The following is a 24,928-nucleotide window of genomic DNA, read 5'->3' as shown; positions in this document are numbered from 1 at the left end:
CCTGGAGGAGATGGGAATAGGGGGAAGGCCGGGGGAGGCGGGAGGGGGGAGAACAAGGGAATCCATGGCTGATATGTAAAATTAAATTAAATTATAAAATAAAAAATAAATAAATAAATAAAAGAAAAAAGAAAGTAGAAGTGAAACCATTGAGGGGAACCAAGAATAAAATTGTCTCCAGTAGTCTCAGACATTGGAACACTTAGTGGTGCTATTGGGTTTGTTTATGTATAGCCCTCAAGGAGGAAGTCAGTAACTACAGGTAGGATTTGAGATTAAAAGCCTGATACCATTTCCAGTTCCCTTTCTCCACAATTCTTGTGGTTGAGATGTGTCCTCTCAGCTTCCTGCTTGTGTTGCTGTGCCTGTTGCCATGCCTACTGCCTATGGCCATACTGTCCCTGCCATTATAAACTTGAAATCCCCAGAACTGTGAGCCAAAATACATTCCTTCTGTAAGTTGCTATGCACACAGTGATTTATCAAAGCAACAGAAAAGTTACTAATACAAATACTAATGTGAAGGATATTGAATGTAAAAGGGAAGAGAACGTGTAGGGATCAAAATATGGCTCAAATATATTAGACACTTCTATGAAAATAGGCTCATGTAAGGCACAATCTTCCAGAATGAATGGGAAGAAGGAACTATGCTCTTTCACAAAAACTATGGATTATTATTTAATTGTGTCACATTTTAGTTTCAATACAAATAATTGGAGATGTTAATGACAGTATCTTCCCTTGTTATTTTAGTATTTAGAATAGTTTTCTTTCATTCACAGTGTAATATTTTAATCATAAAGTGTTTTTCTATTATTTTCTCTTTTTTATGGATGTCTATTTTTAGTTTCCAATAAATGGGAATATATCTAACACCAGAAAATATTTTTCCTTTCTCCTTTTATCAGCATCTCAAAAATTTTAGGAGAAAGAGACACAGTACTAACAAAAACAGAATAAGGAAGTGATTTAAAATTAATTACTACATTGGAATAGGATCTGTAAAGATAGAAATAGCAAAAATAATCTCTATAATAGTAATTTAAACTGTTGAATTGAGTTGTAGAAATTTCACTCTTTTATCAAATCCAAATAATCCCAAACATTACTATCTTATTCAAAATGTTGATATGTGGTGATACTGTATTAGTGTTGAAATGTGGTGATATTTTATTTGTATGTTAATAAATAAAGTTTGCCTGGAGATCAGAGGACATAGCCAGCCATAAACAAAAGTGAGGCAATGGTAGCACATGCCCTTAATCCTATCACATGGCAAGCAGAGTCTCTGTGTGTTCAAGGACACAGTAGGGAACAACCAAGTGTTATGACACACACATCTTTAATCCCAGTAAGAACCATAGAGACCTGGAGGTCTGTACAGACAGGCAGTGACAAGGAAGTGAGGTAGCTGGGCTAAGAGCCAATGAGAAGGCAGAACAGCAAGGCAATAAAGGCACAGGTTAAACAGGAAGAAGCTCTCTTGGGAAGCTATGGTGGCATGGAGAGCTAAGGTTAGCTAGTGACTTTCATTATTTTCCTGATCTCTATGGCTTTCACCCCTATATTTGGCTCTGTGTTTCTTATTTAATAAGAGTGCTTAAAAATTCATCTACACTGATATCCCTCACACCAGAAAAGTAATATGCCAAATTTAAAAGAAATTAATTTTTAGTCTGTATGGAATATACAATCATCAATATGTTCCCTACATATCGCTACTATCAAAACAAATGAAGTTTCTTGAAGTAACCTTGTACTTTGGTTTCTGGCCCATTTTCTGGTCTACCCATTTTCCTCTACACTTGATCAAGCATGCCAAAGATGAACTAAACTCTTTCCAGTGATAACTGAAAATGTTCACAAATCAGAATGGCATCATTCCGCCAAAATACTTTAACTTGTAAAGCAAAAGAGATTGATTTTCTCTAGCAACAAACAATGAAAGAATCTCTCTGAGGTTTGATAATTAGTTCTAACACCAGCAAGCAGATTCAAAGGCAGAAAACCAAAATTTCCCCATCAGGGCCCGATCACCCCTTCAGAAGCCACACAGCAGCCCCGCCTTGAACTACATGAGGGGAATAAATGAGGGCAATGCTGCTTTCGGCAGCCAACTTACTTGCAGATAATCTAGCTCATCCTTCTCAGCTGACACAAGACAGAAATAACATCAAAGTGTGATAAACTCTTTTCTCCAAACCAGGGGTTTCATGGTTCATTGGCCACAGGCACAATCTATCAATCCATTTACTACACAATAAAAGGTAAGAAATCCATTACAGATCTGTTATAAGCCCTGGCAGGTGGTCTATGACAAAAACAGAATACATCCTCTGGTCAGTGTCCCTTTTCTCCAGTTTGAAGTACTAGGGGTCAGCTAACATGCATATAGTAGTCAGGATTTAGTATTAAATTCCTTTTTTGGTACATAAATAAACTAACATATCTTGATGTATAAGTATAAAGGATTCACTAAAATGTTCATTTTGGGTATGATTCTGACCTTTTATAAAAATAGCCCTGTTATTTTATTTTCACATTACATATTAGCTTTTCAGGTGATATAATAAATGAAACTAGGTTAGAATTTACAATCTGTATCCTTAAATATGGCCTTTAATCTTCTTTCCTTATTACGGTTCAGTTTAAGTAGTCAGTATGTAAAAGCCTCCATTGAATTCAAGATTATTAAATCATTAAGAAGAAAGAAAGCCCTTCTAGTTTTAGACTTGATGTCATATAATCTAGTAAGAAAAAGTCCTGCAGAAACAAAGGGGAAAAATCATTGTGTATTGGCAAAATCCTTTTCTATTGTATGATTTTTTCTACTGTCTCAAATTCACTGCCACAGGGCAAACACATTTGTGCTAATAAAGGACTTTAAAAATGTTATACTGAAGGTCAAGAATCATGAAATTTTTCTCCTCATTTTCTTTTCATCATTATAATACTCTTTTTCTCATTTAAATCTATTGTGAACAGGAAAGAGAGTTTGCCAAGATAATAAAATCTATTTTTACTAGAAAATGTTACATTTTAAATAAAGTGTGAACCATAGCAAACTTAAAGAATACATTTTTCATGTTGGATATACATTCTCAGTATGTACATAGTGATGAAAGGAAAAATTTCATATGTAAATGAATCATAGCACAAATATCAGTATTGTATAATACATACTAAGTTTTCATCTATCTAATTCAAAAATAGCATTGCTTGAACAAAGCATATTAGTGGAAATTCCCTAATAAACAGTATCTGACAGCAGTATAACTTTCTCCAAATCACTCTGTCAACATCAAGACTGAAGAGAAGAGAAGGAGTATGAGGTCTGGATTCCTGAGTTAGAGCCAGTCCAGTGAATCATATGCACATATATTCAAGGTTAAAAAGTCAAATGAGGTAGGTTCACAGTTATTATATGCATACACAGTTGGTGTATATATACAATAGTGTCTGCTTGGGCTTATTAAATATGTGAAGAGAAAAACTCAATATTGTCCAGCTCTTTTCATATAAAATGCTACTTGGTAAGATTTTTTTTAAGTCAATACCAGTGGAATGGGGAGTCACTGGCTGAAAAGTCTTTGTGCTTTCTATTAGGGCCAATTTTTTGTTTTAGTTCCTTGAATGCTCCTCACAACAGCCCTTTCATTCCTAACTCAGGTTTCTCTTCAATAGCCATAGTTATTACTATTTGATTAAGTTGTTTCAGACAGAATGATGTACTTTGTCTTTAAATTTTAGCATTTTACACTACTCCTACACTTATAATTAACTGTTTTATGCAATGAAATTGCAGCACGTACTATGTTACTCATTGCACACATTGAATTTCCCCTATAAGCTGGCAAGACTAGATCTATTGTTATTTGAATTGAGAAGTGAAATAAATGAGGTATGTCTAGGAAAGGTATAATACCACACACCTGATAATCATCAGAACACATAATGTATCATTAATCATTAATGAACACAGAAAATCACTTTCTCATCAACATTACTCACTTTTTCTTCATAAATTATCCAATCCATATTTTAATGTCCAAAATCCCAATAGCTAGTAGATTATAAAAAGATATATTCTTACAAATTTACCTTGTTGACAGAGTGACTAATTTTGCAATAATGACAATCAAGTTTCTTAGACAGGCCAATCTTGTTAATGTCATGAAATGTCTAGAAGGTAGATAATGCTGCTGGTTGTAAGAGCATTAGCAATAATTACAATTATAGCTATTGAGAACTGTAATGAACCCATCTCTAAGAGCCTGATGTTTGTTCTCATAAAGAGGATGACCTTCTGTAGATCTTTTAGATTTAAAACTGGGTAACCACAAAAACAAAAAGAGGGACTATTAAAAATTGTAATGTGAGAGCAGGCAAAAGTGGGAAAGTTCAGGCAAATTGAGATATATTCAAGTAATAAAACCATCACAGTGTCCATTTTTATAGGATTCAAAGTCAAGGACAACCATCTTATAAACACTAAATTACCACTCCATTCCCCAACTTTCAGCTTCAACCTATCTAATAACTATAAATTAGAGATATGAATATTTATAAGACCATGGCCCATAAAATTATGCATGTCCTTTAAATAACACAAGAATAGAAATTGATAATGATATGCTTAGAATAGCATGTGATACATATTCACTCATTAGATAGTGAAGGAATAAATAAATAAGCTCATGAAAATTAAGTACATCAAGAAATATTCCAGATGACAGATTTAAAAAACCATCAGACTATATACCCACTAACCAAGTGAGCATCATTTTTCTGATATATTACCATTTCAGCTCACAGATTTATAAAATAAAGGACTACATAGACTGTGTCACAAATATACTTGTGGTGATATTTTATTTGTGCTGAAATGTGATGATATTTTATTTGTGCGTTAATAAATAAAGCTCACCTAGAGGTCAGGGGGAAAAGACCAGCCATTTTAACTAAACTAAGAGATCAGGCAGAACACACCCTTAATCCCTTAGTGTGGTGATATTTTAATTATACTGAAATGTGATTTTATTTGTATGTTAATAAATAAAGTTTGCCTGGGAGATCAGAGATTACTAGCAAGCCAGGAATAGAAGTCAGGTGGTAGTAGCCCATGCTCTTAATCTGATCATATGGCAGGAGAGTCTGCGTGGTCAAGGACACAGACAAACGTGGTGACCCTTGAGTCTTTAATCCCAGCTCCAACCATAGAGACCAGGAGGTCTGTATAGACAGGCAGTGACAAGGAAGTCATGTGGCTGGGCTTAGAGCCAATGAGAAGACAGAATAGGAAAGCAATAAAACACAAGAGACACAGGAAGGTCTCTCTCAGGGGAAGGAGGGCAACGAGTGGTAAAAAAAGGTGGTCTTGGCTCTTCGCTAGTGCTTGGATCTCTTGGGCTTTTAAATCTGTATTTGGCACTGTGTTTCTTACTTAATCAGATGGTTTAGAATTTTGCCTATACCTTAGCAGGCAGGATCTCTGTGTGTTCAAGGCCACACTAGGGAACAGAGCCAAGCATGGTGATATACACCTTTAATCCCAATACCAACCATAGAGACCTGGAGGACTGTAAAGACAGACAGACAGTGACAGAGCTGTGTAGGAAAAGGAAGTGAGGTAGCTGGGCTAAGAGCCAATGAGAGGGCAGAAAAACAAGGCATATAAGACTGGGCAGACAGGAAGTCCTTCTCTTTGGAAGCTGTGGAGTTGGTGAGATGAGGTGAGGTTAGCTGATGTCTTTCCGTATTTCCCTGATCTCTCTAAGGCTTTAACCCAAATTTCTGGCTCTGTGTTTTTTATTTAATAAGACCATTTAGAAATTCGGCTACATATGCTTTATCAGGGAATATTATGATCACATCAAATATCCTTTGGAATAACCTGATCTTTGCTGTTACCTCTATCTCAGTGAGCTATTTATCATCATTTCTACTATATATTATAAAGTCTTTTATGGGCACCATAAATACCAGTAAACATGGTAACAATTCTAGTGAAAAATTTTTCTTCTTTAGTTAAAAAAATTATAGCAGGGTATAGAGTGAGTGATCACTACTAACACCATCTAAAAATCACCATACTGTGATAGAAAATTGACTGGAGCATGATCCATATTTTAGCAAGGAGTGGAATAGCTAAGGTTTTGTTTTATGCAATTTTCTACAGTTTACTTTCTACATTTGTAGTAATGACTACTAATGACTGACATTACATGGCAAATGTACCTGAAAAAAGACCAACAATTTAAATTCTTTCATTGACATGAACGAAAGAATGTCATTAAAATGTTTACTCCTTGGATAGATATTTGACAATAGTATGATTAGAGGTCAATATAAAATGAACCAAATTTCTGGTAATTTAGATACAGTTAGTAGTGTACTTTAGAAAATGTTCTGGTTTAAGAATTTAACTATGCATTTACTTTCATGGTTTTTATTTTGTGATTTCATTGGAAAGTAATTTCAGCACTATTATAAAAGTACTTTTATTCTAAGCTTGAAGATACATGATTTTAAACCTATTTTTTTCTGGGTAAAGTAAATCAGATTTTTCTAGGAAGATATACTTAACTTAAGTTCACTTTGTAGGACAATTTATTAATTGTGTCTGTCAAATGTTTCAGTCAGTGTATTACTTTATACTATCATGAGAGTAAAGAATTAAAACAGTAATATAAGTAACTATAAATGAAAAAATATGAAACGAAATTTAGTTTTATGAAATGCAATCATATTTATTATGAATAATAGGAAAATATAATGTGTATAAAATTGCCTAAATAAAACTATATATAAAACTATATGCATGTTTTCCTATATTATACAATAGTAACTGTTTTACAGTAGAGATACACTATTATGAAACACAGAATCCAGTTTTCAACAAAGAAGCATTTTATGACTTATTTTAAAGAAATTAGATCATTTTCCTTAACATTAAAATAATAGTGGGATGAAATGACAATACTTGTATTTCCTTTGTTTCTAGTATATTATATATACAAGAAAGCCAATGGAGTTTCACTAAATGCCTAAAAAGTAGTATTTATTTTGGAAACACTTATCTCTCAATAGAGAACTCTATTTGTAGTGGTTTGAAAAAAATGGCGCCTAAGGGGAGTGTCACTATTGGTTGGTGTGGCCTTATTGGAAGAAGTGTGTCACTGTCGGGGTGGGCTTTGAGATCTCTTTTGCTAAAGCTTCCCTCAGTGTGACTGCCAATCTACTTCCTGTTGCCTGCAAGCCAAGATGCAGCTCCAGCAGGACATCTGCCTGCACACTGCCATGCTCCTCTTTGTGATGATAATGAACTGAACCTCTGAAAGTGTAAGCAAGCCACCTAAATTAAATGTTTCCTTTGTAAAAGTTACTGTGGTCATGGTGCCTACTCACTGTAATAAAAACAGTAACTAAGACAATATTGGTCTTAAAAGTCACAGAGTCTTTCCAGAAGCTGGCATCAGGAATCTGGAAGATGTGTAACTTAGCTTCACAAAGCTTCTTTCAACTGACTAATCTGGAACCTACAAAGTTCTATATTTTCACCTTTTCATTTAAAGAAAAGTAAGATAGAATGTGATTTAAACATAATGAAGGATCATAATGTGGTGTAAACTAATAGTATATTATTGTTAAAGAAAACAAATGTAAAGTTGTATCTTAGACAAAAGTTAGTGTACCCCCCAGATGATGCTTATTTGACAGTGTCCATAATTTAAACTAATGGCTATATTTGCCTTAAAACAATGTTTGCCTATACTCCATTAAAGATAAATTACCCAGAGCAAAATAAGCTAACAAATTTTTACAATGAATTTATTGTAGCGTCTACCAATTTATCACAGCAACAGCAAATGGTTCTCAATTTACAGCGGTTCAACTTGTAATTTTCTTTTTACTATAATCTTGTAAAATAGTACTCACACAACCATTTTGGTTTTCACTTGCAGTATAATACTCAAAAGTACATGATATAGTCAACAGATTGTTGTAAAAATAGGTTTTGTATCAGGTGATTTCACCTAGTGAAAGGTAATGCAAGTGTTCTCAATATTTTTTTACACATTAGATTAAACTACAATATTTAGTAAATTATGTGTATGAAATTAATTTTCCATGTATGTTTTCACATTTCATGGGCTTATCAGGAAATACTCATGTACAAATCAAGAAACATTTGTACTGCCTCTCATTACTGCTTTCTTTATTCAGTATTGAAATATAAAGGTGTGTAAATAATTGGTAGATTGGCAACACATGCAGAATGGAACCTCCTGGAATTACCACTTTAAATTTATAATTTTATTCAAAGGCATAGCATTGAAAAACTGAATTCTGGTAGAGGCAAATATGTTATTGTTTTGTAGCAGTATAAATCTATGCCAAATGTTGTCATTGCTTTAGTTTTCATTTTCTAACACAAAAGTCGTGTTTTTATTTTGTTGTAGAAGTGATACAACCTTATGTTTTACAATCCACAAAGCTGTAATGTTTTTGTATCTAACATTTCCTATCATTATAATTTTTCTGTTCCCTTTGTTATATCAAGATGTACTTAGATATTGTATAACAATTTGAAATATTTCTCCTCCTTGGACTTGTCCTATAGTAGTGGTTTTCTTTGTACCATGATAAGACTACAAAATTTAAATCACCAATATATCATGTTAGATATAATTATCTATGTTTTAATATGGATATTTTGACATAATCAAACAAAGAACTTTTCCATTTTTCATTAGGAGGCTATTCTCCTGAAAAAATTTTACTCTTATCATTCACATAACTGAGAGGAAATATGATGTCTCAAATGATTATTTTCAAATATCTACTTCCTTGAATTATAGAGTTCTAAATATGAATTTTCATTGTAATATCACAAAACAGTACTTATTTTAGCTCCTACATATTTTATCAGTCATAAAAATGATCTGTTACAAGAACTTCCACATCATTAATTTTAGAATACAATAAATAACCTGACAGAATTTGAAGATTCAATTATTTTTTTTCAAATAACAGTGTTCTGTTCTATATAACTTCTTTATACCTCTCATTTTCGATAGGTGGTGATGACTAACAACCAGTTTATAAAAGGCAATTGTGCCATTTTGAAAGAAGCCATTTTTGTATTACATGAAAATTACAGTTCTTCAGTATCTTCTAGGAACAGATTTGTTTCCAGTTTCAAGGATTAAAATTTCCTATATACTATGGATGGAAAGAAAGTTAACATGTATTATATATGGTAAATAACACAGTAGAAAGCTTATAAAAACTGAAGATGTTTCAAAACATTTTTGAAGGTTAAAAGCAAATTTGGAGAAAACATTTAAGGGGTATATGACATATGGGAGAAGCTGTCTTAGGTAAAGGGAGAAAGCAACCTGGCAGAAGCTGAAAGGGAAGATACCATGATGAATAGAGTCAAGAAGTACGTTAGCCAGGCGGTGGTGGCACATGCCTTTAATCCCAGCACTCGGGAGGCAGAGCCAGGCGGATCTCTGTGAGTTCAAGGCCAGCCTGGTCTCCAAAGCGAGTTCCAGGAAAGGCACAAAGCTACACAGAGAAACCCTGTGTCGAAAAACCAAAAAAAAAAAAAAAAAAAATTAGTAGGTTAAAATTGAGGAGATGGAGATATTAAGTGGAAATTTATTCCTAGTTTATTTTAATAGTAGAATATGATCAATGGCTTTCCATTTGTTACTAATGGAAAGTACTAAGGATTAATACTTCTTGACAAGCAAAACTAAACTCAAACCCTGCTGTGGGATGGTCTTTCTATATGCTGTGAATATGTGTTGCTTTCATTGTTAGACATGGAAATGAATGAGGGACTGATGAAATATACCAACCTAGATAATTTAAGAATGTCTTAACCTTAAAAGGTCAAAAATGTATTTTTCAACTGGAAATGAAAAGTGCTTTGGAGAAGAGGTTTTGCTTTTGTTTCCACAGGAAACAAGAGGCTGTGGATTTGTTCCAGGTTAGTATGGATCAGGCTTGATAAAGGGAGACCTCCTGAACCTTGACAGGTGATATCTATCAATAAAAGTTATAGATGATCTTCCCAGGACTTGGTCATTAACTCAAATTTTCTCAGGTCTCCATAAGACTACCAGCATCCCCAATCAGCAGTAAGCAGTCTAGAAAACTATGCCCAAATTCTCAAAATATTATTTTATGAATGTTTGTTTTCATTTAATGGGGTTGGTTATGAATTGTTAATGGTCATAGTCAATCTCTTTCTAAAGAAGAAAAGGGGATATGATGTGAGGTGATGGAAAATTTTAGGAACAAATGATGATTATGATAATGGTTCTAGTCAATTCCAAGGAATTTTATAATAAATTGCTTACTTGACAAATTTGGTGATATAAATGTTTTATGAATGATTTTATATAATAAAGCAAAACTATTGCACTATATAATTTAAATAGATAGATTTTATGACAGGGTTAATTATATATCAATGAACCATGTTAAAAAACAACAAAGACTGTAAGAGTTGTCACTGAGCTATTGCAGTCCTGGTTGATAAACAAACAAAATGGAAGCAGATACATACATGGATATTCATTTGACACATTACAGATTTGTAACAATTATACAGTAGAGAAATATTTCCTTTGAATAAATAAATAAATGCTACTGGATCAAAAGTATTTGGATTGCAATATAAATTTTTGTGTACAATTTGTTTTTCAAATATGTATTAAATTGCTGAACATTTTGTATTTTACATCAATGTTAACATGTGTCCTGGGTGGAAAGACAAAGACTTGCAAGTAAGGTAACTGGAAATTAAATACAATTTTGAGAATATTACCATGCATTGATTATCACTTAAGTCTATATTCTTGGTCTAAAACAGTAATTCTGCATCAAAATACTTGCTGAGCTTGAACACCTCTGCTGTGGATATCTGTATGCTGTGAAATGTTGCTCTGATTGATCAATAAATAAAGTGCTGATTGGCCAGTAGCCAGGCAGAAAGTATAGGCAAGATAAGCAGAGAAGAGTATTCTGGAAACAGGAAGGCTGAGTCAGGGGACGCTGCCAGCCACAGCCATGATAAGCAAGATGTAAAGTACCGGTAAGCCACAAGCCCCATGGCAACTTACAGATTAATAGAAATGGGTTAATTTAAGATATAAGAACTAAATAGCAAGAAGCCTGAGCCATTAGGCCAAACAGTTTAAATAATATAAGTATCTGTGTGTTTATTTGGGTCTGGATGGCTGTGGGCCCGGTTGGGACTGGAAAAAACACCAGCTACTCACCTCACTTCAATTTAATTGCTTTATCAATGTTTCAACATATGAAACAATTTTTCAAAAAAGTATTGGTGCACACTTGGACATTGATCATTAATGCAAAGTCATCCACTATCACAAATTGCTTTCCTTTTTTTTTTTTTTTTGAGTATACCATAGGCATTTAATTCACCATTGGTTTGATACATGCTCATAATTTTGCATTCTGAATCATGACAAATTGATAAAAATAAAGGTAACTGTAACTTAGATTCTGATTTACTCAGAATTAAATCATTCATCAATTTATCTACTTTAAAATATTTGAATGAAAATATTTGATTTAAAAACACTTCCTAAGTGACACTGGTATTTCTTTTTTTTTTTTTAAATTTATTTTGCAATACAATTCAGTTCTACATATCAGCCACGGGTTCAAAAATATGGAACGCTTCACGAATTTGCGTGTCATCCTTGCGCCGGGGCCATGCTAATCTTCTCTGTATCGTTCCAATTTTAGTATATGTGCTGCCGAAGTGAGCACTTGCTTTCCTTTTATAGCAAACTATACAGCCAAATCAGATAGTCAGGTTACAAACCAAAACAATAATCCCCAACTCTGCTTCCTTACAAGAATACACTCAAGAAACAAAGTAAACACAAACACTTGCAACAGTTAACACATGTGGCAGAGAAGATGGTTAATGTCTTACCTTTATCCACTGGAGATTTGTCTGCTTGAGCTTATTTTCAAGTTTATCTTGCTCTTCTGGTCTTATGGGAGCACTTAAAAGTACTGCTTTTCCTGTTTCATTTAATTGTTTTAGAATTCCTTGGCGCAGGGGCAACTCCTCTGCCAGTAACTGGAACAGACAAATACAACATTTAAAATGAATTACAGTGCAACTCCAACTACTTCTGTGTCACCTTTATTGATTACTCCAACAAAGTGAAACGTCTTGACTGAAGGTCCACCAGCACATGAAGTAGCAAATACTTCCACAGAGCACAGAGCTGATGGGCACATCTGATTCTAATTAGATAAACCTCCCTACATATACCTACATCATTTTATTCATTTGAGAGTGTTTTAAAATGCAAAGTGTTAGATGAGATGTTGAGCAGTAAGCAGTCATTCCAAAAATGTATGCTTTATCAGAAAGAGAACAATGTGAGTAACTCCATCAAACACTCAGGTATTTTAGCATGTCATAACATACAACATTACACCTATGAGTAGATACCAAGTTATCATATACATGCTCTCAGACACTGTGCTGATCTCTTTACATATATTATCTCAGTTCATCTCTACATATGGAAAAAAAATAATATGAAGTATAACTACTAATAACTATCTGAAGCATTATTATTGTCACTTTGTATAGAAGAAAACTGAGACAGGAGATTTAAATATAAGTTACAAGGACACAAGACTAATAAGTAATAGAGTAGTAATTCAAACAGAGAAATTCACCTTGGAATTTAAATTTATAATCTTCCATTTAGCAACATATTGTTATTCCCTTTCCCCCTAGGTCCAAAAAACCACCATGATAGTTATAACTACATTTTATTGAGAAATTCAACATCCAATAGAGTAGCTACTAAAATTCAACACAGTATAAAACTTCCTCAGTTGTTCATACAAGTCATTTTTCAAAAGGCACATATAGTTAATTGTTACAGAAACAGAAAATGAAGACCTTATATCTTTATACAAAGTTCTTTTGGACAATATTATATAGGTTGTCCAAGGAGAACAAAAAATCAATGCACATTTATTCATAAATGAATGTTGCCAAATATGTCCATAAAATGAACTATCAATTACAGTTCTACATATGACACTCAATATATTCAGGAAAGATGGCTTTCCAAGAATGGACTGGGCTTGTTTTTTTCCCAAGGGTGCAATGGTATACAAATGTCTCACTAACTTTCAGTACTGAAATGTCAAATAAATAGTATAATATCTGATATTCAGTGTATCTTCAATATTTGTTTACTGAATAGTAAACTGTTTTACTTTGTACTCTATCCATGATAGGATGTAATTTTTATTTTTTTCATTCAAAGAAATAGGATCCATTTGAAATATAATATACTTGAATAAACAAACTGAATCATTGATAAATAATTCTATTTCCATTTTATTGTATAACCATCTACAATGACAAGTATAACAACCTGTTACAAAGATTCATATGAAGATTAAATAAAATTAGAGTTGTAAATAAATCTAATATTTGACACTGATAAAATATTAATTTTCATTCCTCTTTCCTTTATGAATTAAAATAATACAGTTCCCAAAATCTTCCTTTTCTAAAACTAAAACCAGAAAAATTAAATTATCTGTACAATTAGGTTACATCAATGAGCCAGGTGAGGTAATAGTAGATATTATAAAAATTCTCTTGAATACACTGTGTGTCTATTTAACCAGTATGTAAAATGAACCAGTGTGATGATTTTGGTATTCACATAAAGTATACTAAAGCTAAACCCTACTTTAGGTTAATGTAAAACCTTTAGCTAGTAGCTGAAGTAATGTTAATTTGAAAACGAATATCTTCACTAAGAAATGTTTTGCTTCTTTAGTGAGGCTCACAGTCCTCAGCAATGAAGCTTAAAGCAGATTGTAAAGTTGTTCCCATTTACATATAGATATTTTGATTTCACGCTTTGCTCTTCAATTCTCAAAATCATTTGAATTGTATAATCCTGAAACAAGTCTAAAATGAATTTTAAGAATTTTAAGTTAGTTTTCAAAATAACCACCATACACTATGCATGTATAAAGAAAATGTGTTTCTAAATGCACACACATGTATGTAGATTGGCATTCATTTAGTAAAGAGAAATTAAGGCTGGCAGGAAAACACATTGATAAATACTACAGATAGCATAATGGACAGCAAATCAATAATTCAACACATTAAAATAGATTTGTATGTGCTTTATACAAATAGGCCCTGGGTATTTTTGTATACAAAATTACCTTCACTTGTTCAAGCTTTTCTTTTAGCTGCTCTTCATTTCCAAGTGGAGTATTAGTGATGTTATCTGCTTCTTCCAACCACAAAACAAATTCATTTAAATCTTTTTGAAATTCTGACAAGACATTCTTTTGTTCTTCAATCCTGTGGAAAGAATAATAAAATTATTGTAAATGGCATACCTGTCAAGGTTTAAAAAACAAACAAACAGATCTCTCTCTTCTGTGATTGGTATGTAAAATGAATAAAAACTTTCTTAATAAAAAAGATATGTAAAAAAGATATTCAATAAAGTATTTATAATTGATGTTAGAAACAAACAATATAAGAGATATCCATAATATATGAATTATCTTTAAGAGTTTCATTCACTTTGAACAAAGTCATTTTAATATTTCAAATACAACAAAAATTGCTCAAGATAGTAATGTTTTAAAAATTCCAATATCCTATGTTATTACATTTGAGGAAGGCTTCACTACCTAGGCTGTGGCAACACTCAACATTAGAAAATTCTTGCTTGTGAGTGGCTGTCATATTATATTGTAAGGTATTTAGCAGCATCTGTGGCCATGGTGTATGAGGTTCCCATCTATGACAAGCAAGAATGTCTTGAGGCGTAGTATTTCTTTCTGGCTGGAGGTGTGCAAATTTTTCTCTTTGGGAAAACTACTGCAGTAGTACAAATACATAATGTGATGCTGCGGGTTTCACAAAAGACCTAATTGAAGAATATTTTATGGCAAATTAATTGATGAAAGTACAAGCAAGGGTATAAAAGAAAAACACTAGGCAAGTGTTTCCAAACTTTGACAGTCTTTTCTGAAAAGAGACAAAAATAACAGAAATGACTTATAATTTATTATATCCTAGTGGCTGTTTTTAATTATATAAATGCATGTGTTGTATGCTTTTTACTTAGCCATAAATTCACTTTTAGATATTGGATTGAAGGACTTATGGGTAGGCAGAATGGTTCATATTTAAAATGTCTTACATTTGCTTTTGTCATCTTTTGAGAGATTTCATGGGAGCCTTTTGAAGTATAATATACATATAAAAATGTACATATATAAATATATAGCTCTATGAAAATGTAAAACTTAGACTTACTATATGGAGAAAGAAATAGATTGTTATAAAATATACCCTGCTTCCTTCTCATTATCTCTAACTTCAAATATATCCGGTAATCTGTCACCTTGATCATTTTGTAATGTAAGCATTATGCAAAGGTAATAATACCATATGTCATTTTTTATGTCTTGCATTTTTAACTAAAATTTATGTTTATAATTCTACACATGTTTTGTTGTTTATTCATTCTCTTGGATATATAGTAATCAATATTATTCAAGATGAGTGTTGATGCGATTTGGGTTGTTTCTATACTTTAAACATTTACTTAATAATTGATATTTTGCATCAAGTTAATGAATGTTTATTGATAATTTACTGCCTTTGAGGATATTTATTGCTAGAAATCATTATATAATATGCCTTATCTTGAGGATATCCCATCATATGAGAAGTAGTATCAAAGTTTTTCAGTAGTCTCTGTTTTTGCAGTAATGTTTGCTGGGAATTTTGAACTGTGTGTGTGTTTTGCCCAATTTTATTTATTGAGTAATATTTATCTATAAAATATTCTTATCCTTCCTCTTCTTAACTCTCAAACATTTATGTATTTCACTTTTTTCTTGTCCACTTTTATTTTTTTTTATTTTATTTATTTTTTTTTTTGGTTTTTCGAGACAGGGTTTCTCTGTGTAGCTTTGCGCCTTTCCTGGAACTCACTTGGTAGTCCAGGCTGGCCTCGAACTCACAGAGATCCGCCTGGCTCTGCCTCCCGAGTGCTGGGATTAAAGGCGTGCGCCACCACCGCCCGGCTCTCTTGTCCACTTTTAAAAGAAAAATATTCAAAAGTTTTTTATTGTAAATTCTATGTAGATATTTAATTCTTACAGAATTCTTTCCTTGATTTTTTTGTACAAGTATTCCATTGAATTAGAAATTATCTTTTGGATTCTGGAAGAGTATTTTGTAACTTTAGACATGAAGAAATATGAACATTCATCTGAATTCTTAACATTTTCTCTTTTACTTTCCAAAGTCTAGACTGAGTGGCTCTTAGGGCAGATTTGGCTCGTGGTTTGATTTTATGTGGTTTCTGAACAAATACTTTATTTTTGCCCTTCTTGATAACCACTGGGCTCTGCTGTGTTTTTCAAATATGCTAGGTAGACTTACTCATTTCTCTGTCTTGAAAGTCTTTTTCTACAATTTCAAATGTGACTGCCTGTCACCTCATCTAGGTTTTTCATGAAAATCCTATTTAAAACTGTACTCCCCTCAATGTTTCTACACTTCCTCTGTTTGGGGGTTTCTATTTAGCCTCTAAAATTAGCATGTTCCATTCTTTGGTTTTCCTTGTTGATCCCTCTCTCTGTCACACATGAAATAGTACTCCCTTAGTGAAGGCTTCTGTGTGATTATTTGCTACTATAATTGTGTTTTCTGACAATGTCTGGGATAGAACAGGTGCATAATAAATACATGATGAGTGAATAAATTAGCGAGCTTATCATTCTTTTCAATTTTGTTTGCTTTTCTGTTCTAAAAGAACCTTTCCCTTTTTTTAAATATGGGTTTTGAAATGTGGTATTTGTTTCCCATTGTGTACTATAGTGTTTCGTGTAAAGACACTTTCAAGTAGAGGGTATTTGGTACCATCATTCTGGGTATGAACAAAATGGTGGTGGGTAGGTGGGGGAAAGCTATCAGTTAATATGACACCATATAAAGGGTTGAAAACCCAAGACAACTTTATTTCTCTGGCATACCTTTGTCATATGACTCCCTTTTGTATATATGAGTAAAACGTAAGTTAAATGACTGAAGTATTATTAGAACATTCTCCAATTTTGAGTCTGGCTGTCCTGTATCAGTTTTTCTTTCTTTCAAGGCATGGGAACAGGGAAGTGGAAATTTCTTGCAGTAGAATTACTGCTACTGTTACTTTGATGAACCTCATAGGGAAATAGATTATCTCAACTTCTGGAAGTTTGTTTTAGAATGTGGAACAACATTGTATACTTTCAGAATCTGGTCTTAGATGAGAAGCCTCAAGTACAGAATAAAATTTCAAAAGCCTGTAGTAACTCTCAGATGATATAATTGTGTGGTTAAATTCTTTTTTTCTGTTTGGTAAATTAGAAATATTTTATTCTCATAAAGCAAGAAACTATTCTACAAGCAATCTTCCTCCATTTTTACACCCCAAAATACTACTCAAATACAGGCAAACAAAATTAATTTTAATTCAACACAATATAGAATTAATATGATACTTTTGTAACATGGATAAATGGGTTTACTGTGTGACTGACTGTTTCACACTGAAACTTGTATGTTTACACTCTTTAAAGTACTTAACCTCCAGACTTCCCTTTTGGAAAACTGGTGAGTACCCTTCCTTGCCCCAGACCCCATCCCTGGGCACCAGCCACTCTAGGGAAGACCTGCCCAACTTGGCCCCAGGTTCTGGCCACCGGGCAGGTTCCCTGCTAGCCCCACCGGGAAGGATCCCCTTCTCCAAGACCCCTGGCAGACCCTGCAGTCTCCACGCCCTGCCCCCACTCCCATCCCCCTGAGCCCCAAGCCTCTTCCTGAGACTTAGAGGCCGGCCCCCAGCTCCCATCTTGCTCCGGACTTCCCTTTTGGAAAACTGGTGAGTGCCCTTCCTTGCCCCAGACCCCATCCCTGGGCACCAGCCACTCCAGGGAAGACCTGCCCAACTTGGCCCCAGGTTCTGGCCACCGGGCAGGTTCCCTGCTAGCCCCACCGGGAAGGATCCCCTTCTCCAAGACCCCTGGCAGGCCCTGCAGTCTCCACGCCCTGGCCCCACGCCCATCGGCCTGAGCCCCAAGCCTCTTCCTGAGACTTAGAGGCCAGCCCCCAGCTCCCATCTTGCTCCGGACTTCCCTTTTGGAAAACTGGTGAGTACCCTTCCTTGCCCCAGACCCCATCCCTGGGCACCAGCCACTCCAGGGAAGACCTGCCCAACTTGGCCCCAGGTTCTGGCCACCGGGCAGGTTCCCTGCTAGCCCCACCGGGAAGGATCCCCTTCTCCAAGACCCCTGGCAGGCCCTGCAGTCTCCACGCCCTGGCCCGACGCCCATCCGCCTGAGCCCCAAGCCTCTTCCTGAGACTTAGAGGCCAGCCCCCAGCTCCCATCTTGCTCCGGACTTCCCTTTTGGAAAACTGGTGAGTACCCTTCCTTGCCCCAGACCCCATCCCTGGGCACCAGCCACTCCAGGGAAGACCTGCCCAACTTGGCCCCAGGTTCTGGCCACCGGGCAGGTTCCCTGCTAGCCCCACCGGGAAGGATCCCCTTCTCCAAGACACTGGCAGACCCTGCAGTCTCCACGCCCTGCCCCCACTCCCATCCGCCTGAGCCCCAAGCCTCTTCCTGAGACTTAGAGGCCAGCCCCCAGCTCCCATCTTGCTCCGGACTTCCCTTTTGGAAAACTGGTGAGTACCCTTTCTTGCTCCAGACCCCATCCCTGGACACCAGCCACTCCAGGGAAGACCTGCCCAACTTGGCCCCAGGTTCTGGCCACCGGGCAGGTTCCCTGCTAGCCCCACCGGGAAGGATCCCCTTCTCCAAGACCCCTGGCAGGCCCTGCAGTCTCCACTCCCTGCCCCCACGCAAATCCGCCTGAGCCCCAAGCCTCTTCCTGAGACTTAGAGGCCGGCCCCCAGCTCCCATCTTGCTCCGGACTTCCCTTTTGGAACACTGGTCTGGCTGAACCAAGTGTGCGGATAAGGCCAGTAACGAAGCACAAGGAGATGGGCAGACGTCAAGGCAGAAACATATACAACAAAATGAATAGCAATACAACATCACCAGGCCCTAGCCCTCCTCCAACACCTAGACCTGAACATCAGAAATTGGAAGAAGCTGAAGAAAACAGCCTTATGAATGACATCATGAAGAAGCTAGAGGCTTGTGTAGAGGAAAAGACAAAAAAATGTGAAGAACGCTGTAAACAACTAGAGGAAAGGGCAAACAAATTAGAAGAAATCAATAAAGTCCTGGAAGAAAACAATAAAATACTGAGAGAAAATCAAGAAAAATCAATGAAACAAATGAAGGAAACAGTCCAAGACCTGAAAAGGGAAATAGAAAAATGAAGAAGACACAAACAGAGGGAATGCAGGAAATAGAAAATCTGAGAAAACGATTGGGAACTTCAGATCCAAGTATAATCAACAGAATGCAAGAGATGGAAGAGAGGATCTCTAGCGTTGAAGATACAGTAGAAGAAATACATTCATCAGTCAAAGAAAACACTAAAGCCAACAAAGTCATGAACCAAAATGTCCAAGAAATTTGGGACACCATGAAAAGACCAAACCTAAGAATAATAGGGGTCGAAGAAGGAGAAGAATACCAACTCAAGGGCACAGAAAATATATTCAACAAGATCATAGAAGAAAACTTTCCCAACTTAAAGAAGGAAATGCCTATGAAGATACAAGAAGCTTATAGAACACCAAACAGACTAGACCCCCAAAAAAAGTCCCCTCGCCACATAATAGTTAAACAACTAAACGTACAGAATAAAGAAAGAATATTAAGAGCAGCAAAGGAAAAAGGCCAAGTGACATATAAAGGCAAACCCATCAGAATAACACCCGATTTCTCAATGGAGACTTTGAAAGCCAGAAGAACCTGGACAGATGTAATGCAGACACTAAGAGACCATGGATGTCAGCCTAGACTAATATACCCAGCAAAACTTTCAATCACCATAGATGGAGTGAACAAGACATTCCATGACAAAGCCAGATTTAAACAGTACTTATCCACAAACCCAGCCCTACAGAAAGCACTAGAAGGAAAATTCCAACCTAAGGAAGTCAGATACACCCTCGAAAACACAGGCAACAGATAAAGCCACAGCAGTAAACCTCAACGTATAGAAGTACCCACACATCACCACCAAAAAAATAACAGGAATGAACAATCACTGGTCATTAATTTCCCTCAATATCAATGGACTTAATTCACCTATAAAAAGACATAGGCTTACAGAATGGATACGAAAGCAGGACCCATCTTTCTGCTGCATACAAGAAACACATCTCAAATTCGAAGATAGACACTACCTAAAAATAAAAGGCTGGGAAAAGACTTTCCAATCAAACGGTCTTAAGAAACAAGCGGGTATAGCCATCCTGATATCCAGCAAAATAGACTTCAAACTAAAATCAATCAAAAGAGATCAAGAAGGGCATTACATACTCATCACAGGAAAGATCCACCAAGATGAAGTCTCAATTCTGAATATTTATGCCCCAAACACAAGGGCACCCACATATGTAAAAGAAACATTACTAAAGCTTAAATCACACATAAAACCCCACACATTAATAGTGGGAGACCTCAACACCCCACTTTCACCACTGGACAGATCTCCCAAATTGAAACTTAACAGAGAAATAAAGGACTTAACTGATGTCATGACTCAAATGGACTTAATCGATATCTACAGAACATTCCATCCTAACAAAAAAGAATATACCTTCTTCTCAGTACCCCATGGAACCTTCTCTAAAATTGACCACATACTTGGCCACAAAACAAATCTAAACAGATACAGAACAATTGGAATAACCTCCTGTGTTCTATCAGACCACCATGGTCTAAAGTTGGATTTCAACAACAACAAAAACTACAGAAAACCTGCAATCTCATGGAAACTGAATAATACCCAACTGAATCACCAATGGGTTAAGGAAGAAATAAAGAAAGAAATTAAAGACTTCCTAGAGATCAATGAAAATGAAGACACCACATATCCAAATTTATGGGACACTATGAAAGCAGTACTAAGAGGGAAATTCATAGCACTAAATGCCCACATAAATAAGTTGGAGAAATCTCACACTAGAGACTTAACAGCATACCTGAAAGCTCTAGAACAAGAAGAAGCACAGTCTCCCAGGAAAAATAGACGCCAGGAAATTATCAAAGTGAGAGCTGAAATCAATAAAATAGAAACAAAGAGAACAATACAAAAAATTAATGAAACAAAGAGTTGGTTCTTTGAGAAAATCAACAAGATAGACAAGCCCTTATCCAAACTAACCAAAAGACAGAGAGAGAGCATCCAAATCAACAAAATCAGAAATGAAAAGGGGGACATAACAACAGACATTGAGGAAATGCAGAGAATCATCAGGTCATACTTCAAAAACCTCTATTCGACAAAACTGGAAAACCTAAAAGAAATGGATAACTTTCTGGATAGGTACCACATACCTAAGTTAAATCAAGACCAGATAAACTATTTAAATAGTCCAATAACCCCTAACGAAATAGAAACAGTCATTAAAAGTCTCCCAACCAAAAAAAGCCCAGGACCAGATGGTTTCAGCGCAGAATTCTACCAGATCTTCAAAGAAGAGTTAATACCAATACTCTCTAAATTGTTCCACACAATAGAAACAGAAGGAACATTACCAAACTCCTTCTAAGAGGCTACAATTACCCTAATTCCTAAACCAAACAAGGATACAACAAAGAAAGAGAACTACAGACCGATCTCCCTCATGAACATTGATGCAAAAATACTCAATAAAATACTGGCAAACAGACTCCAAGAACACATCAAAACAATTATCCACCATGATCAAGTAGGATTCATTCCAGGGATGCAAGGGTGGTTCAACATACGAAAGTCCGTCAATATAATACACCATATAAACAAACTCAAAGAAAAAAACCATATGATCATCTCACTGGATGCAGAAAAGGCATTTGACAAAATCCAACACCCCTTCATGATAAAGGTATTAGAGCGATCAGGAATACAGGGAACATACCTAAACATAATAAAGGCAATTTACAGCAAGCCAACAGCCAACATCAAATTAAATGGAGAGAAACTCAAAGCAATTCCACTAAAATCAGGAACGAGGCAAGGCTGTCCACTCTCCCCATACTTATTCAATATAGTACTTGAAGTTCTAGCCAGAGCAATAAGACAACATAAGGAGATTAAGGGGATACAAATTGGAAAGGAAGAAGTCAAGCTTTCCCTATTTGCAGATGACATGATAGTATACTTGAGCGACCCCAAAGATTCCACCAAGGAACTGATACAGCTTATAAACACCTTCAGCAACATAGCAGGATACAAGATCAACTCAAAAAAATCAGTAGCCCTCCTATATACAATGGACAAAGAAGTGGAGAAGGAAATCAGAGATACATCACCCTTTACTATAGCCACAAATGACATAAAATACCTTGGGGTAACACTAACCAAGCAAGTGAAGGACCTATATGACAAGAACTTTAAGTCCCTGAAAAAAGAAATTGAAGAAGATGTCAGAAAATGGAAAGATCTCCCATGCTCATGGATAGGCAGGACTAACATAGTAAAAATGGCAATCTTACCAAAAGCAATCTACAGATTCAATGCAATCCCCATCAAAATACCAACACAATTCTTCACAGACCTGGAAAGAATAATACTCAAATTCATATGGAAAAACAAAAAACCCAGGATAGCCAAAGGAATCCTGTACAATAACACAACTTCTGGAGGCATCACGATCCCTGACTTCAAGCTCTACTATAGAGCTACAGTAATAAAAACAGCTTGGTACTGGCATAGAAACCGACATGTGGACCAATGGAATCGAATTGAAGACCCTGACATTAATCCGCACACCTATGAACATATAATTTTTGACAAAGAAGCCAAAAGTGCACAATGGAAAAAAGAAAGCATCTTCAACAAATGGTGCTGGCAAAACTGGATATCAACATGTAGAAGGCTGCAAATAGATCCATATCTATCACCGTGCACAAAACTTAAGTCCAAGTGGATCAAGTACCTCAACATAAATCCAGCTACTCTGAACCTGCTAGAAGAGAAAGTAGGAAGTAGTCTTGAACGCATTGGCATTGGAGACTACTTCCTAAATAGAACACCAGTAGCACAGACTCTGAGAGAAACAATCAATCAATGGGACCTTTTGAAACTGAGAAGCTTTTGTAGAGCAAAGGATACGGTCAACAAGGCAAAGCGACAGCCTACAGAATGGGAAAAGATCTTCACCAACCCCACATCTGACAGAGGACTGATATCCAGAATATATAAGGAACTCAAGAAATTAGACATCAAAATGCCCAACAGTCCAATTAAGAAATGGGCTATAGAACTAAACAGAGAATTCTCAACAGAGGAAACTCAAATGGCCGAAAGACATTTAAGGAATTGCTCATCATCTCTAATCATCAGGGAAATGCAAATCAAAACAACTCTGAGATACTACCTTACGCCTGTCAGAATGGCTAAGATCAAAAACACTGAAGACACCTTATGCTGGAGAGGATGTGGAGCTAGGGGAACTCTCCTCCACTGCTGGTGGGAATGCAAGCTTGTACAACCACTTTGGAAATCAATATGGCGCTTTCTTAGAAAATTGGGAATCAATCTCCCCCAAGATCCAGCTATACCACTCTTGGGCATATACCCAAGAAATGCTCAACCACACCATAAGAGCACTTGTTCAGCTATGTTCATATCAGCATTGTTTGTAATAGCCAGAACATGGAAACAACCCAGATGCCCTTCAACTGAAGAATGGATAAACAAAATGTGGTACATATACACAATGGAATACTACTCAGCAGAAAAAAAACAATGGCATCATGAGGTTTGCAGACAAATGGATGGATCTAGAAAAAATCATCCTGAGTGAGGTAACCCAGACTCAGAAAGACAAACATGGTATGTACTCACTCATAGCAGGATACTAGACATGAAACAAGGATGAATTGTCTGCTACTCACATCACCAGGGAGGCTACCCGGAAAACAGGACCCCAAGAAAGACACAGGGAACGCCCAATGACAGAGAAATGGAATGAGATCTACATGAACAGCCTGGATATGAGTGGGGGTAATGAAAGGCGAGGGTCGAGGGAAAGAGAGCTTGGGGGAGCGGGAGATCCCAGCTGGATCAACAACAGAGAGGGAGAACAAGGAATAGGAGACCATGGTAAATGAAGACCACATGAGAACAGGAAGAAGCAAAGTGCTAGAGAGGCCCACAGAAATCCACAAAGATACCCACACAACAGACTGCCGGCAATGGTCGAGAGACAGCCCGAACTGACCTACTCTGGTGATGGGATGGCCAAACACCCTAATTGTTGTGCTAGAAACCTCATCCAACTACTGAGGGATCTGGATGCAGAGATCCATGACTAGGCCCTGGGTGGATCTCTGGGAGTCCAATCAACGAGAATGAGGAGGGTTTATATGAGCGAGAATTGTTGAGACCAAGGTTGGATAAAGCACAGGGACAAATAGCCAAATGAATGGAAACACATGAACTATGAACCAATGGCTGAGGGGTCCACACTGGATCAGGCCCTCCGAATGGGTGAGACAGTTGATCGGCTTGATCTGTTTGGGAGGCATCCAGGCAGAGGGACCAGATCTTGTGCTCATTGCATGAGTTGGCTGTTTGAAACCTGGGGCCTATGCAGGATTGTTTGGCTTGGCCTGGGAGGAGGGGACTAGACCTACCTGGACTGAGTCTACCAGGTTGACCTCAGTCTGTGGGG

General features: G+C 36.2%; 1 protein-coding gene and 1 non-coding gene across 12 annotated transcripts in view; both read right to left on the bottom strand.

The window, feature by feature from the left end:
• Positions 1-24,928, bottom strand: part of Dmd (dystrophin) — a 2,242,690-nt gene that overhangs the window by 778,267 nt on the left and 1,439,495 nt on the right. For all 11 annotated transcript variants that reach the window (XM_052732199.1, XM_052732319.1, XM_052732309.1 and 8 more), the window contains 2 exons: positions 14,278-14,419; positions 11,987-12,136 (listed from right to left, as the gene is read on the bottom strand). In XM_052732199.1, coding sequence (XP_052588159.1) covers positions 11,987-12,136; positions 14,278-14,419 — 292 coding nt within the window. The remainder of the gene's footprint in view (positions 1-11,986; positions 12,137-14,277; positions 14,420-24,928) is intronic.
• Positions 11,711-11,817, bottom strand: LOC128118408 (U6 spliceosomal RNA). Its single transcript, XR_008221190.1, has one exon. It is a non-coding gene; the product is annotated as a U6 spliceosomal RNA (small nuclear RNA).

The sequence above is a fragment of the Peromyscus californicus genome, unplaced genomic scaffold (assembly GCF_007827085.1).
Source record: "Peromyscus californicus insignis strain IS unplaced genomic scaffold, ASM782708v3 Scaffold_10__1_contigs__length_136768540, whole genome shotgun sequence".
Taxonomy (NCBI): Eukaryota; Metazoa; Chordata; class Mammalia; order Rodentia; family Cricetidae; genus Peromyscus; species Peromyscus californicus.
The sequence above is the reverse complement of the archived record's forward strand: the minus strand, read 5'-3'. Positions and strand labels throughout refer to the sequence as shown.